Genomic DNA, 16,675 nt, shown 5'->3' with positions numbered 1-16,675 from the left:
AATGTTGTAATCACGAAATAATTTCTTCGCCTCTTTACTTGGTGCCAACCGTGCAGCAGAAGCGATGTTAACTTTTCTTCCATTTAAACGCTCCGTAGCATTGAATGAGTCGACGTAAAATCAGTGCAGGGTAGTGTTTCCGGCCGTCCCGGATGTCTATGATAGATATGCATTTTCTACTCATATAGCGCGTTGTCAGTGCGCCAGTTTGAAGAACCATCATCTCCATCAGCGCCATCACCGGTAATCGTCCGTCTGGTGGAACCGTTAGTTCAACATCAGCCCCCCCTCCCTGTTTAAGGACTTCCATTCGAGACACACACACACACACACGCGGAGAGTACAAGTACCCGGTACCCACGGTGCAATCGACGTTGCAGTGAAGCTTTTAGCGCCATCATCAGCACACACTTAAGCACTCTAAACCACTCACCACCGCCGATGGCCACGTCCATTGATGGCCAGGCTTCGATGGTTGGAGTGTGCGTTAACTCGAAAAGTAAATGCCACTGATGAATTGGACACATTCCGGTGACAGCTGAAAAGCTCGCCAGCTGCGTATGTCACCGGCACGGGAGAGCGTACCGGTGTACGCCAAACAAATGAAACTTCATCGCTTTGACAACCTATCCGGTGCAGTTTTGCCAATTGCATTCCATACTTCCGTAATGCAATACCAGTTTAGTTGTTCACGTCGGGGGATCATTGTTGTGTTCAGAATTGATTTTTACCCAATGATTAATGTAGGGAGAAAAAAAAAGGCGTGCACGCACAAGCACACGTACCGCTTGGCATAAATTCAATTTGCCCGCCAATGTGCGCCGTCACAATGCACCGGTAGCTTCCTAACATTACACAAGCCTAGTAAAGAGCTGTAACAACACAAAAAAAAGAGTATTAAACCAATACAATCGTTCCACGGCACGAGGATCAATCGCTGAGGCGCATGGAGCGCGGGCTAGATGTAACTAAATTAAGCATGCCCTTTTTATTTTATTGTTATGAATTTTTGCTCCACATTTTTTTTTACGAACCGCTTTGCATACATCACAGTCATCATCAAACGCGTGTATAATGTGCCTTCAGCACCATGCATACACCCAGCACATTATTTCAGTATTTATGAAGCCAATCAAAATTCTGCACGGATTTGTTTGCACCCGTTTGTCGTTCGGAAATCGTTTTTCCCGCGCGTGCGTTTTTTTTTTTTTCTTGTTGTTTTGCTTTCTCACTCGCCGTTGGATTGCATTTAATCTCGCAATTAATTTAATTTGTTCGACTTTTTTTCGATCTGCTAATGGGCGTTCGGGTGTGCTGGTGAGTGGATTACAACATTGTATTGCAGCCCGGCAACACCACCTAGTGGTGCCCCGGGGGCCATTTATGGTGCACACACCCTCACCCGGCAAGGAGGGCCGATTGCGCTTTATCAGGATTTTGTAGGCTTCTGCTAATGAACAAATTGTATCCTCTTAATGTTTACCCGAACGATCAATGAGAATATCGAATGTTTAATTATTGTTTCAAGTGACAATTATTATTCTTTTTTTTTTTCTTGTGAGTCTGCTGCGGCTCAACCTCATGACAGGGGAAGGGTCCAATTATTGCCACTTTTTTTAATTTTCATACAGTTCACTAAACTCCAGACATTGATTAAATATCATTAAACACATCGAATAGATAATCGAATTCACCATAACTCTGCATTTGCACACATTACAATGTCTGCACGTATCCATTAAGTTCAATTTGTCCTTAAATTGTTATGAAGCTAAGTGATTTTATAACTTCAAGCATAACTTTCATCATCAGCATTATCAACGCAGCACACAAGCCCGGATCGTCTCAAATTCCTGCACAAAACTTACTTCGTGCCGTAGCTCAAGCAATCGACAGAAAGACATTAAGCGACCCGTTTCCGAGGTCATTTTGATTAGGTATTGCTAAGCCACTGGCCACTCGAAGTCTCGGACGACCGATTCGACGTCTGCCTCGATCGAAATGCCGCCACCGTCCCTTCCTGCTAGGGGAACCGGTCACACCTGCACGCCGTCAAGAAGCCATTAAAATAAATGTTTATTGCAAAACATCTAAACTTTCATTAAAACCGTTATTAAAAGCAGTCAAGGTGAAAAGGAACTTCCTCGACAGGATCGTCAGCGATTCAGCCTGGCACGGTGGCAACGATTGTAACGGTTAGCCCGGTTGTCGTCAGGCGTCGGTCGGTCGATCGGTCGCTGCTATTGCGGTGTCTTCTTTGCCATCGAAGTCTGTTTGCGTTTTGCGAAAGTAAAGTCACTACTTGCGCCTTGCCTTGCCATACAGCCCGCCATTGCATGGGATTTTACACCGAACAGGCGTCACCCTACGCAAATTAAGTCCATTAAGATCTTCCATATTACATTAGCCAAACTTTGGCGATTTTTTTCTTTCGTCCCCCTTTTTGGCCCCTCGTCGCGTGGCGTGCCAAATTCCATTCGGTGCGCTAGAATTTCTATCCAGTCATTACATTTTGGTATGTGTGTGTGTGTTACGCTTTTTTCTTCTTTAGCTTTTTGAAATTCATTCAGATCCTTTCGTCTCTTCAACGTTCGGACCTCAAAGGTTCTGATTCTTGTTTTTTTTTTTTGCTTTGTCCTCCCGTTTTCCCGTCAGCGACGCTTTCAAGCGAAGCGTCATGCTTGCCCATTAAGATTCGGGACCGTTCTTTTTCGTTACTTTCTGACCGGAACCTTTCCACACCACATGGGCGAACATCTTCATTAAAGAGGTATCGTTTTAATAAAACTTTAAACTTACCGTTGCCTTGCGCTATGCTTTCAGCGCAGCGCAAATGTAAAGGTATTCTCCATTACGGTCGTCACGGGGTCTGGAAGTTGAGCGTAAAATTCACAGGAATTTGTTTCGTTGGCTTTTTGCTGGATGAGCAAAGGAAAAAAAAAGGGGGAAAGAAAACTGTTTCATATTATCAGCCGAGCGGTCTACAAAAGGCACGGAGATGGTTGGAAGATGTGAACGGATTCTCAGATGGGCCGTCGTAGAAAGGATAATTAATTTTTTTATACACCGATTCGGGGTTTCGAGGGACTGGATGTAACGTCCATTAGAACATCTGGGGGAAGATTTTGTTGAAATATTTTATCCTTCTCAGCTGTCATCTAGTGTATCGCAAATGCACTGTTTCTGGTTTGTATCACAATGTTCGTAAGTGAATTATTAGGTCACATTTACCACATGAAAAAAGATCTTTAATAACATTTTTGCAGCAGCTTTTTATATTAACCGAAGGAACGTAGAAAAATCAAAACAATTATGTATATATTTTTTATCGTTTAGACGATGAATGATGATCATTGCTCTGTACAATTGTTTATCAGCATCAATTTTCACATTCTTCAAATGCTTTGCTTACTAAGGAAGAAACCATTCGCTCCATGGTTCTAGGCCACATTTTATTCCCTTGCATTAGCTACAACAGGTGCCTATCGTGCGTCGTATACCATCTCACAGCAAACGTAACAAGGCGTTCCATGTGCCAGTCAAATAGGGGTGGGTATTTTGTTGTTTTATTGTCACATTCCAAACTTTTCTCATTTGCTTATTAAAGTCACCCCTATGCACACACGTTGCTGTCTCAAACTACGAATCGTCTCTGAAAAACAGCACCAGTTGAAACATTCGGTCGGTTTTTGCGGGCCAAATCTGTAGAGCGTCATGCGACGCTCGGTACGGTATCTGTTGGCTTGACTTGTGCTCCATCTCGACAAACGAAAAACGAACTCAACAAGAACGAATTGCCCTTCAGCACAGCGCTTCGAGATGTTCAAGAAGTTCCGGCCCGGGGAGGAACAAAAGAAAACTAAATGATCATAAATTATCAAATTTCCACATACATATTTGGTAAGCCCAGAGCGGCAGGACAAAACGTTTGGACACTTGCCGAACGTTCCTGCCTTGTACATATCCAGTGGCAGTGTCAACACGGTAGGCAGCTAGCTGTAGGCGACCGGACCGAACTAGCTTGAAGAAATGTTTCATGTTTATTTATATTCATTTGCAACCGAAGCATTCATCAGCCCACTTTCCCAGCGGTTGGCAGTTTCCGGCCAGAAGAGATCGCCTGCTTCATACAGTCTTGTGACTATAAATGGTTCTTCTGGGAGGTGATCCAGTGTGGTGGAATTCCTGTAACTGTTGACAATGTACCAGAGGATATTCTCCTTTGCAAGGATATTTTGTCCGTCGAAGGTGTATGTTATACATAATTTTGTCCTATAGAAATGACTTAACTAGTTAAGAAGTGTTGGTAGAAGGTTTTGAATAAATTCAAAACATTTGAGAATTTAACGCATTGTTTGATAGATGCGATATCATGTCTTACAACAATGCGATATTTGCATCACAACCTTAAGTGTTATCATGTTTTTGTGTGACCGTGCATCATAAATTCACTCATTTCATTTGGCGTATTAAATCCTTACACAAGAATGTAATAACGTAAAACTAAATTTATTGTACTAAGACAAGAAGTAACTTTGAATCTGACTTATTGTCTAAACATGAGTTTTATGATGACTTAAACTAGCCTATTGCTATGAAATTTAACAATCGGAGAACGTGAGTAAGCAAGTATCCGTGATTCGGTATGTTACCTTACTTTTGTTGTTAACCTTAAATCCGAAAATTAAAGCCTAGTTCCATATTTTGTGTTCCGCACCATGTGATATTGTAATTTAATAAAACTTTTTAAATTAAAACATAAACTACTTAACTAAACTACTCAACGAAAACGATTCCACTAGGAACCATATTCATGTGCCTGGATCTATGTGATTATAAATGAATGTAAATTTCTGTTAAACGACCTATTTTGTGTTCGCTACTAAAAACGGAGTAAGCTGCATGACGTAACAGTAAAGGTTAGATAAGGATAGGTAATTACTTCACGATAAAGAGTTATCATTGGACATTAGGCATAAAAAACGACGATGTTTGTTTACCTTTTTTAGTGTTCTTCCTATGTAGAAACAGTGCAAATACCGGAATACCGCCGCCATATTGCCACAATACTATTCATACAGCCAGACGAGCAATCTCCTCGCACGCAAGATCTTCGACCAGCAAGAATTCTCTTCATTGATGAACCTCTTGTCTTTGCTTGCACTCAAACTGATCGAGCGATCAAAGCTCTTCAAAACTTGTTCTAAGGCTGGTGTCATTGCTCGATGACATTCGACTAATAGCAAGGGAAATGTATGCGATTTGACAGTTAAGCTTGCACGCCAGTTTTGTTTGTACCACCAAACGTTAAAAAAATGATTTGATTACACGGTCGTATGCAACTATATCTGTCAAATTAAACTCGATTGTAAAAACATAGATTGTTGGGTTGGAAGCGACAAATTAAAATGTAGCCAGATTGTTTGTAAACAAGGATATTTTTTCAAAATCAGCAACAACAAACGGTAAAACGGTACAACTGTAATGGCAAGCAAGGTTACTAAGTAAATTAACAGTGCTGCAACCAAACACTTTAAATAAAGAAAGCCTTTGTTTAAATTCAAATGTCAAACCGAAAATTATCAAACCTTATCTGTCAAATCCCATACTTGCAACTAGTCGTATGCCACCGAGTAATGACACCAGCCTAAGAGAAAGCGACGCGTTCGTGTAGTACCAATCCAAAGGGGGTAAAGAGACTAGTGACTAGTGAATGCGAGTTTGACAGGGGTGGGTTCGATAGTGCTATGCACAGTTTTGCACAACACAACCGCACACCCCATACGATTGCACACGCATAAACTGACAAACGATCGGACCCACTCCTGTCAAATTGCGTTTCATTTTTCTACAGCGTAGTTGTCAAACCGTTCAGGACGAGCCCACCTACTCCTTTTACTCACTTAGGTATCAATCAATGGCTGCATAATCCGGGACAGCCACTCGTTTTTTAGCGGATTGTTGTCCGTACTCTCCCGACGGTGCTCGTTCCAAGAGCACCAGCTAGCTGTGGTGAGCCAAAAGCACAACTAAACCCTGGCTCAAAAAATTACAGGACCCGTGTGCGGGTGCGTCTATGAACATGTTTGGAATTTCCTGTTAGATGAATTCCGTGTTTGATTGATAGAATATTTGGAAAGTCCTGGCTCAAAGCGTAAGGTTTAAGAACCTCATTCATATTTTTTATTCATAAAGAACGGCAATGACCCATTGCTTACAATTTAATTAAAAGTACGATACTCCTTACATCTTTGCTGGGAGACATTTTCTTGTCCGAGCCATGGAAAGGCTTCATGTCCCGGGTGTGCTCGGTTGCTCCGCCGCGTGAATTCCGTCATCCAAAGCCAAAGTCGTATTCATATCGAGGGTCTTATCGTGTGAGAGTACCTTATCCCTGGTGTGTGCGGACGTTTTCATGCGTGTAGTCCTGATATTAGCGAGGGTCTTGATCGTTTTCTGTTCGGTTGGTAGCGGGGGTCTTGATCCTCTCGTTTGTGTCATCCTTCTCCCTTGCGCTGGTTTGTCCGTCCGTCAGTCTTCGGTCATTTAGTTCGGATTTGGACATTTGGTGTTTGGACAAGTGTCGGTGGGGTATAATTTGAATTTCCGTTCTAAAATAATGTAAAAAACTACACTCAAATCTAATTAATGTCCAGTCTCAATGCACTCATAAGAATCCTAGCTTAAAAATGGCTCATTATCGAAAGATTTTCTTTGTTTTCCTGTCTTTGTAAAGAAATTGCACCATAAACTCCACCAACCAACCGTCTATAACCGTATCGAAAATGTGTAATCAGTCGGAAATGGAACAATGTACTGTGGATGCAATTTATTTAAAGCAACATCCCGATCTTAGCCTTAATTTGCGAAAAACGAATAAAAAACCTTAGATTATACAAATAAAAAACAAAACCCCCGGTGAACATACTCAATAACGACCACGTGCTTGGAGCTGGCCAGTAACCAGCAGCATGCATTCCGGAACGAACGAGAACCAGGGCTTTGAGCGTGGTGCGAAAAAAGAAAAGCACATTCCCGCCTGTTTTTTTTTTTTTTTTTTTTGGGGCGGAAAGTTTGTGCGCTAAGCGCTCAACCGCCGTAATCCTGTTCGGTATTATTTTCGCTTTCGCTTAAAATATGTAGCATCATAAACTACCGATAAAAGTGCCCCGTAAATGTAATGCTGCGCTTACGCTCATTCGTACCGAACGGTCCCGCTTGGCCGATCCAGAGCAGCTGGAGAAATTCAATTCACTTCCGGTTTGCGGTAGGACCAACCGAGTGCCTTGTCGGAAGCACAACACACACACAAAGAGCGTCGACCAAACCGGGAGTGTGTAGTGGGTGCGCTGTTGGGACGCAATGTACGAGCGAACGGATCTATCGAAAGTTACTACCTAGGAAACCAAATCGCGCCTTGCCCAGCATGGGAATGCACTTGCAATTTCACTCAACTGCATAAGCTCAGGAATATTTTTCTAGCCCACAACTTTTTCCACCCTTTCCCCGTTCTACTACCTAGCGTTCGGTTGTGTTTTGAGGAAAACCTTACACTGGAAAGAACGTTCTATAGCTCCTTGGCCGGAAACTTGCTGGCACAAATTTACACCATCGACCAGTGCTCGTTACGATGTAACCGGCCAAGCGTCTCGAGCGTTGAAACTGCTCATCCGCAAAAACACCATTTCTCCCAAGACGATTCCCGATCCCGGTGGGGAAAGTGTAAATCATGTCGTATGAAATTAAAAATAAAAACACCAAACAACGATCGTACCGAAGAGAACATCCCAAATCGGACAGCGTACAAGCTCCGGATTACGGTTCAAAGAAAAGCAACTTGTTCATAACTTTATAGGAAAGATGGAGGCTAAACTTGTTTGGTTAATAACAATTTCTTGGGAAAACAATGAAACAATTATGTGACCGATGTTCTGCTCCAAACACAATATTGTTAATATAGTTAATAAAAACATACTCCTGCTCCGAGTTAGGACGCTAACGAGACAAAACGCTTGCCACAAACTATGTTTTGGGGCGTTGGTACCATGTTAAGGAATTCAATTGGCGAATCATCCAGATATTACAAATTAGCCTCTGTACTGTACCCTAACACAACCCAATTTATCAAACGACTCAGTTTGCGCCATCGAAACTAGCCTCTGCAGAGTTGTCTCATAAAACTAAATCTTAAGACTTGGAGGATGAAATTCATTAACATCTCACAATCTATACCATTCCCATTAGGAGCATTCGTCCCATTTCGCAACCGGATGACAAAAAGTGTGCTTACCGTTTTGATCAAGCAACTCAACCCAGAGGCCTCATGGCTCTACACACTTCTCCACCGAAGATGTCCAAAAAAGGCGAACATTCTTAATTATTTCATGTAGCTTCACCTCGTAACATTATCCCTTTTGGCATGGGTTTTAGGTGCGCTTGTTCAGATAATCCGCTTTGCCGCTTTGCCGCTTTGCTACTGTGCCACTCCAGCGCACGGCTGAGCAAGGGGCTTACAGTTTTATCTTTCCAGCAGTGAAGATAGTTCTTTGATGCTTTCCGTTCCTAGCCATTTTCTCCTGGTCTACGCTCACGCGTCCTCACGCGATTCGTCCGAGTTGCGTCCAATACGCTACCAAGATTCGCTAAGATTACTTGCTCACACTTTTCCCTAACTAGAGGGCACCTTGCATTGGGTTTTTTTTTTGTCTCCTCAATTTCCACCCTCACTTGCGACATCCCTTTCGTTGCGCTGCGTCACCAAAGTCATACAAAGAAACTTTATCGTGAGAATAATTGAAAGTAAAATAAAGTCACACCGTGGCAACTGTGGATGGTTCCAGTGCTACAAGCCACACAATGGAGGGTTTGCCAGTCGCTTCTGGATAGTCGGGTCGTGGTATCGGTCCACCGGAATAAGAAAAGACCGCAAAGCTCACAACACGGGGGATAAAGACGGTGGATAAATTCTTTCCCACGGACACGGCAAGCCTGAATCTCTTAAACAGCCCGATAAAAGGAACGGAGACCTTTTTCCACCACGATACACTACTTGTCTCATTACTATCCTCATAAGTGTTTTACTCACCGTTTGTGCTTACCACCACCCCATGCCAAATCTCTCACATCGTTCTTGTGCGAAACGTAGCTGGTTGGGGCTGGCGAGAGAGAGAGAGAGAGAGCTACGAAAAGGATTCTAATTAAAACATTCTAAGAAGTACAAATCCTCGAAAAAGCGGGTGAAAATTTCGTTCTTACGGGTGGACCATTGAGCGCTTCGATCGTCCATGAATCGTTTGTACCCAACACGAGCAGCTAGCTCTGTGAAGCTAACGTGCCCCGAAAGCTAAGCAAATAATGTTCGCACGTTTCAGTGAGATGGAAACAAAATGTTCAACTATGCGTGTCGATTAAATTATTTCTTCCATGAAGCGTTGCCGCTATTGGACAATTGTTGCTGATCCAGTAACATCTTGAATCGCTCGGATTGTACCCTATTTGCAAGAGAAGCAAACGACCGACAATTTTGATTAGATAAATTCGTATTTGTGTTCATGCTTAAGCTATAAGGTGCCGTAGACTCTCTACAACTTCCTGCTATATTAAAACAAAACTTGCTTAAATTAATCCCACAAAATACATGCAGTTAGTCAAGCAGTTCCTGAAGATTATCTCACAGTTTAAAACGACGTGCCACTTATTCTGCAACACATATTATTCACGGCCTTACTGCAACGTTGTCTATAGATGAAAAGAAAACATTCTTTCAGCGCACTTCATTACCAAATGGCTGCGTTGTACCCACGACCATTTTGGAAACTTTTCTCATTGCTTTTAACGTGACGTAATATGCTTGTCGGTTTCATAAAAATGTATCCACCCAAAATGTTTCTTCGCACCGATCCGGCCACACTGAATGTAAGCGCTCTGGAGCAACAAATCCATGCACCCATTATCATGCAAAGCGAAAAAGTTTGTCCCTAATCTCTTCATCAAAACTGGCAATGAAGAAGATTGCTGTTGACGAGATAAAATTAAAACGTTGCTAGCGGTTCCATGCACAGGCCGTTTCCATCTCAGAACCATATTTAGCACATCGTTTTGGCCTACACAACGTGCGGCGACGGAAGTGTGCAAAAACTACCTGTTAATAATCTTTCCCAATTAGCGTCTAGCGTTATCAGACCGTTTTGGGGGTGCGTTGAGCTCTGCCAGGAAGAGTGCAGACAGATTAGCAGTGCACTGCTTAGCCACGACACGAAACTCCTGCAAACGAGCAGTACCTGTTGGAGGTGTGCTGTGAAACTTTACACATTACATGAGCTTTTATGAGTTAGACAGCGGGAATCTTTTTGGTTTTGTGGATTACACTAGCCTATGTGTGTTATGAGACACAGTTACACTTACCACTAATTTAATGAATGCAAAAAATGTGTATATTGACATACGGACTCAAGTATATTTTTTGCTCCATCCTTTTCTTTCTGTTATACTTAAGTTTCATTTTTCGTATGACCTTTCGGTATTCTTTCACGTCTCTAGAAACACTTTTTAAATTATAGTTTATTCATGATTCGCGTCTATCATAAAATCAAAAGAAATGCATTTGTAGAAAAGGAAACATATTACAAACCCCTGCCACGCCTTCTTTTCGTGGAACCTTCCAATTATGACTAAATCTAGTGAAGGAGGTCAGAAAAGGCTCATTTTATTATTTTTAATTTCAAATTTTTGTGTGCTTCAACTCTTAAGTTCTCGGTTTTGGCGTATATAACATTGTATTCGAAGCATATTTTCAACTACGCCAGCCATGCTCGATATATGTAGCGGGGCTCGCCTTATTTTTAAGCCTTGTTGATAATAAGTGCTTGTCCTCCAGACGAATATTTTATATTCTCCGACAGTTTAACCGCTGTCAAAGCATTAAAATCTGTGCAGGCTATTAAGAACCCGGACTACTGCAGAAAAGAAATATTAAAGGTCTTAAGCTCATTGTTTGAGAAGTCATTCCGGATATCTCTTGTTTGGCTGCCTACACATTGCGGAATCTTCGGCAATCAAAAGGCAGATCAATTGGCCAAAAAGGGTGCTTCGCAAGGGTTCCTTTTTCGACAGGCTTATCTTACCTCACGAGTACATGCGTGCCCCACAGTCTCTCTGAATGGCTCGGTGGCAGAGTTTGTGGGACACCGATGAGCTCGGGAGGTTTCTACATTTGATCACTCCCCAAGTGTCCTTGAAGCCTTGCTTCCACGGCATCTCAGGTGATCGTGCGTTCATTCGAATGATGTCTAGGCTTAGGTCTAATCATTTCGCTTTGGGCGCGCATCTTCAGCGTATAGGACAGGTCGACTCCAAAGATGTGGCTGCAGCCTCGGTACCACGACATGGATCATCTACTATGGTGTTGTGTGGAGTACGAGGCTACTCTACCCGCCTTGTTAGACGCAGTTCGGGGCATTGGAAAGTTGCCAAACATTCCGATTCGGGACCTACTGGCGTGACCCTCGCTATGAACACGACTTTGGCTTTGGATGACGGAACATACGCAACGGAACAACCGAGCACACCTGGTATATGGGGCCCTTTCACGGCTCGGACAAGAAAATGTCTCCCAACAAAGATGAAAAGAGTATTTTACTTTTAAGTTTATTGTAAGCAATACGGCCTGGCCGTCCTTTGTCAATAAAAAAAGCTCTGAAGGTTGTCGAAGAGACTTAAAAAAATATGAATGGTAAAAAACTATAAAAAAAATATATTGAAAAAAAACTTACTTAAATGAAAACCAAAAAAATCAATCGAAAAATAATTATTTTAAAAAATTAAGCAAGTGCATTAGTAAGGCGACGATTTGTCATAATTATAAATAAATAAATAAATATATGAAGTAATTAACAAATAAACAAATAAATAAATAAATAATTCCGTCAATTAATTTTAAATAAATTGTTTAATTAATTGATAAATAAATAAATGAATTAAGTCAGTGTCAAAAAAAATCGCCTTTGGAGTAGAGGATTCGTTGGTTGGGTAAATTCTATGTTAATTAGCTTCAGTTCGTTAAAATTCATTCGTCTGTATCCCAGTATGACTTATCACTACAAAATTTGTACATTTTTTCCTCAACTATTTTCACTACGACCGCTTCCAAAGTAATAAAACTGCTTTATAAAGCATTTGAAAAAAATAACATGTTTTTGTTAGACGTTTGATGAATTTACGGAATCGTTTCTGAGGCTACACTCAACTCTCGTCTTTCACATTAATTCATGGTGTAATAAAATGTGTAACAATTAATATTACTACTCCAGCAACAGGGCCAGTGTGATTATCCCAATTTATTACAACAATTCATCCGTATGTATAAATTAGCGCATCTATCATTTTACCTAACCGATTCGCCTTTGCAACACTCACATGGCAGACGCTTGAGAAGGGCTTCGTACGCAGGCATCCAAAATGGGTTGATTTGCAAACGTCCAGTAGCCTTCACATCATCCGCCGAACCTTCTTCGGCAATTGACCGACGACCACCAAGCCCTCCAAACCATCGGTCAAGCAGCCCGTCCAAATCCAGCGCCAGTGAACAGTGGACCAGAAACATTTGCGCCGTAATTGTTGCACCCAAGCTTTGTAAGCGGCAGTACACAAAAAACCGATGGTACCATTCCTCCTTGTCCGTCAGGTACTGAAGATGGATGTCGTTTTCCGCGTGGTACATCGAAACGAACGCCGACACCACGAACAGCAGGAAAGCACCACCCGCAACTATTGCCTCGACCGTGTAGTTCAACGCACAGCAGCCCATGTACAGAAACACAAACGAGTAGAACGAGATCAGAAAGTAGCTCGCGTACAGACCGCAGAACAACATCTCGTGGGGAAACGGTTCCGGATAGTGCAGGAATCCCTGGATGTGTAGCCCGGCGCAAATCAGGCAGCAAATCTTCGCACCACGACGTCCAACAGCAACCGCACCACATCGTACACCGTCACCAGCAGCGCAATGAACCACACGTAGCCGAGAAAAAGAACAAATTGTCTTAACATGACAAGTCAATTTGATGAAACACGGCAGTAGCGGCAACAACGACGACGACGAAGCCTTTTGCTTACGGTTTCCACCAGCTTCATTCCAAGAAACGCCTGCTTTTCCTGTCGCCGTATGCGATCTCGCTCCGCTTGGCCACTGTTTCCCGCGGCAATTTCTGGCATGACTTTGCAGGCCCGTCCGCTGAACGCAGCACACGGCTACGCAGCTTTCTACACGCAACCTAACCTCACTCACTCACACAAAATACTTCAAATCGACCACCTTTCCACCGGCAACAGCGAGTCGACGGGTAAAACAACCGATAAAACGATTACTCAATATGCAACTAACTAACAGCCTCTACCAATCACCTCTGCAAATGTATCGAGCCGCGAGTAATTTATGGTCTCAGTTGGCACTGCTAGCACGCTGGGAAAGCACCATGTAATAGAGAAGGCTTGGACGTTGGAAATCCTTACCGCGCCTACTTCGATGGCTTCGAATCTTTGTGTAATTATACCTTCCAGTGCCCTGGCAGGACGCTGACTCATCATCGTTTGAAGTAAACCGTGCAAGGAAAAGCATTTGAGACTAGACAACATCCAGACACATGCGATGTACAGGATCTTGTAATGAAATCGCTCGATTGCAATGATTTGCAAGAAAAAAGCCTCAGCCAAACAGTGCGCGTAACGTAATACACACAGCTGCAGGTTATCATCCATCAGTTTACATCATGCATAACCCAATATGCTGGCGCACCACCGTATCATCTACAACTTTTCGCCTCAGTACTTCGGCACAATGCGCCAGCACGATGGAAAAATGTCTTATCATGCTAGACACAATGGCCAAGCGTGTCCCGTGTACATACGTACCATGCAACGAGGAGGAAAAATTATCCACAATGTAGGCAAAGAACACTAAAACCCATCATGTCATTGCTAGAACCTTCAAGAGATGAACATCAGACCCATCTCCAGTGAGGCTCGTAATTCAAATGTTTACTTTAGGCAATTTGTTTTTAATGGACTGGAATCCATAGCGTGCACCGTAAAACGATACCTTCCCGGGCGTTCACGTGGGCTGCTAGCATAACATTCTAGCCAATGCCTTATGGACATTACGAGGAACAATAAAAATGTATGCCGTTCGTTAGTTCGGCACCAAAAGTGATCCACATAAAGCACCCAGCATCTCCATCTTCCGACCCATCCAGCAATTGATGACCAGCCCGATGGATCGGTCAGCCTCGTAAACCGTCTTACTGCCGGGGGGGGGTGCACCCCAGTTTAGAGTCAATTAGGCTCGACATCCTGTAAGCGATATGGGAAGCGAAAATGAAGGAATCCGGTTACGGTACACCATTACTTTATTAAAGCTAAATTTGGACGAAACGGATCGATTTGTAAAAATTGAATTTCACGCTTGCGTACCCAACACTGTGCAATGATGTTTTTTAAAGTACTTTTATAACTGAAAAATCTTATTTGGAATTTTATTTGTGATATAGTATACTATACGTTTCATAGGAGAATTAGAACAAAATTTCCCGAAAGCTACACATCCTGTGGAGAGAAGATGTTCGCGGCACAGCTGGACAATTGGGCCGTGTTGAATTCATGGAATGGAATATGACCAAAGGCAAAGGAGGTAGAGGACTATCTCAACGAGCTTTTCTTCCAACCAATAACAAAATGCGAATGTTCCTGGTTGTAAGGGTTTAAGACAAGCTGATTTATTTGGGGCACCTTCCCCATTTTACACTGTTCTATTTGGCCACACATAGGCCCGCTTTTCAGAGCGAATTTCCCTTATCTTATTCTTGTTCTTCTACTTGACTTAACGAATTTCTAAGGTCACACTGGCCATCAAAATGGCTTACTAGACATGCTGCTGATACCTCGGGATTTGAACCCCGGTCCTGCCGTTTGAAGACCGACGCCGCTGTCGCCTGCTCCACCGAGCCGCCCCATATTTATTCTTAAATAAAATTAATATCTAACCTAGCTGCTGATCTTTAAGTTTCCTTCCTTTTATACTCACAAAGCTAACTTTTTATTTTCAACTCTCTCTTAACAAAGGTTTTTAGTTGGAAGCAGTTCTAATTATAGCCTTGCTTAAACATTACTTGCATCTTCGTTGCTATTACTCTTATTACTTGTCGCTTATCACTATTCGTCAGAGCGCTGTGAGATTCTAAGCGCGCGCATCCTTACTTAACTTTTTCTCTCTCGGCCAACGTAACTTAGGATCGCGACTCCTATGGATAAATGGTTATGGTTTCCATCAGCGACAAGAGCTATGAAAATCACGTATTTATAACCTAATCAGGGGAGTGCATTGCCAAGATTTAAAGCATTTAGAGGAACATTACTTACCGCAGTTTCTTACGCCGTTAGACCCTTACAGATTTTCATGCCAAATATCTCTTGATATGTATTTGGAATGGAAAATCTTCCATTATGCTTATCTGCCCCCCTCCTGCCTAAACCTAGCAAGTAACTTAAGATTCTTATCATACTGCCTACGTTTAATATGGCGTGCTAGAATGCAAATGGAGGTTTCTCATCCATGCACACAGTCCGAGATGTAAAGTAAACCTTACCAAAAGAAAGAGTTTTTAGAACAAAAAGCTTCTTCTAACTTATTGCTTATGGGTTGAAATCCCATTTCTGTCTCTACTGAAGCAACAACAGTACGTCCAGTTTAGTTGTGTTTTGCAATTTCCCCGAAACTATCAACCTTGCGCTATTGTCGCCCATTTACTAATCCTGACAATCGTCTAGGGAAGGTGCTGCCGGGGCCGGATTAGATATGAACTTACCCACTCGTCTGTAAAATAAAAGAAAAAAAGCGAAATCACCTCCCCCACTACACGAAAACCCACCACCGCCAGTAACGATAAAAGGCACCGACGTCTTTAGTGCTGCAAGAAAGCGTACCCAGCCATACTGCACAGTCCGGGCTGGATGCAGCTAAGTGCACTGGTGACTGTGGGGATGTGGTTTTTCTTATCCCCATGTACCGGTGCGGTACAGTTAAACACGGATGCTTATTTTCTACCGCCTTTTAGCCAGTGCTGCAGCCACACCGTTGTAGCATTAGTAATGCCAATGGGTTTCAGGACTTCAGGACGACAATCACACAACAACCGCACACGTACACAAAAATACCTACTCCCTCGTTGTCTCCCATGTAGTGTCGGTTCATTTCCCGTTGACCGGCAAAGAGGTTTGATAAAATCCTATTTAAATATTTCCATAATGGAATAAATGATAACGGTTATTGCCGTCGTTATCCGCCACGAAACTAACGTCGGCGGATGTTCCCACTGGATGTGTTGGTCGGGCTGGATGTGGTAAAATCTTGGCCAAAGTCACAAACATTTTGCGGTGCCCAGAACTTATGGAGGTATTGCTTCCTAATGGTCGGTTGGTAGCGGTACCGAACTGCTGTGGCAGCCGCTCAGGTGTAGTTTAAACTTGGAATTAAACCAAATAAAAGTGAATAGAACAAATTACAAGGATACGCTGGCAAATGGTTCCATCGCTTTTCCGCTCTCCATATGCATACGTATTCAGTGAGGCAGGAAATTGAAGGGAGGTTTTGTTTAAAAATGAGTTTTAAGGTTCATAAGTCCAA

At 42.6% G+C, this 16,675-nt stretch overlaps 2 protein-coding genes across 2 annotated transcripts in view; one reads left to right on the top strand and one right to left on the bottom strand.

Annotated features, from left to right (window-relative positions):
- Positions 1 to 16,675, top strand: part of LOC126562092 (transmembrane protein 161B) — a 496,042-nt gene that overhangs the window by 412,050 nt on the left and 67,317 nt on the right. The gene's annotated exons all lie outside the window — the stretch shown is intronic.
- LOC126560777 (uncharacterized) lies at positions 12,383 to 13,212 on the bottom strand. Its single transcript, XM_050216728.1, has 2 exons — positions 13,114 to 13,212; positions 12,383 to 13,039 (listed from the first exon to the last, which is right to left on the bottom strand). Exons 1-2 carry the CDS (start codon positions 13,210 to 13,212, stop codon positions 12,383 to 12,385), a joined length of 756 nt encoding a protein of 251 aa, XP_050072685.1.

Source organism: Anopheles maculipalpis, chromosome 3RL (assembly GCF_943734695.1).
Source record: "Anopheles maculipalpis chromosome 3RL, idAnoMacuDA_375_x, whole genome shotgun sequence".
Lineage (NCBI taxonomy): Eukaryota > Metazoa > Arthropoda > Insecta > Diptera > Culicidae > Anopheles > Anopheles maculipalpis.
This window is presented reverse-complemented; position numbering and strand designations above follow the sequence as displayed.

Bases quoted from the DNA above. Each gene is read 5' to 3' on its own strand.
- LOC126560777 (XM_050216728.1), bottom strand. From the start codon at position 13,212: ATGCCAGAAATTGCCGCGGGAAACAGTGGCCAAGCGGAGCGAGATCGC. The intron at 13,040-13,113 runs GTAAGCAAAAGG...TGTCATGTTAAG, and splicing joins GAATGAAGCTGGTGGAAACC to ACAATTTGTTCTTTTTCTCG.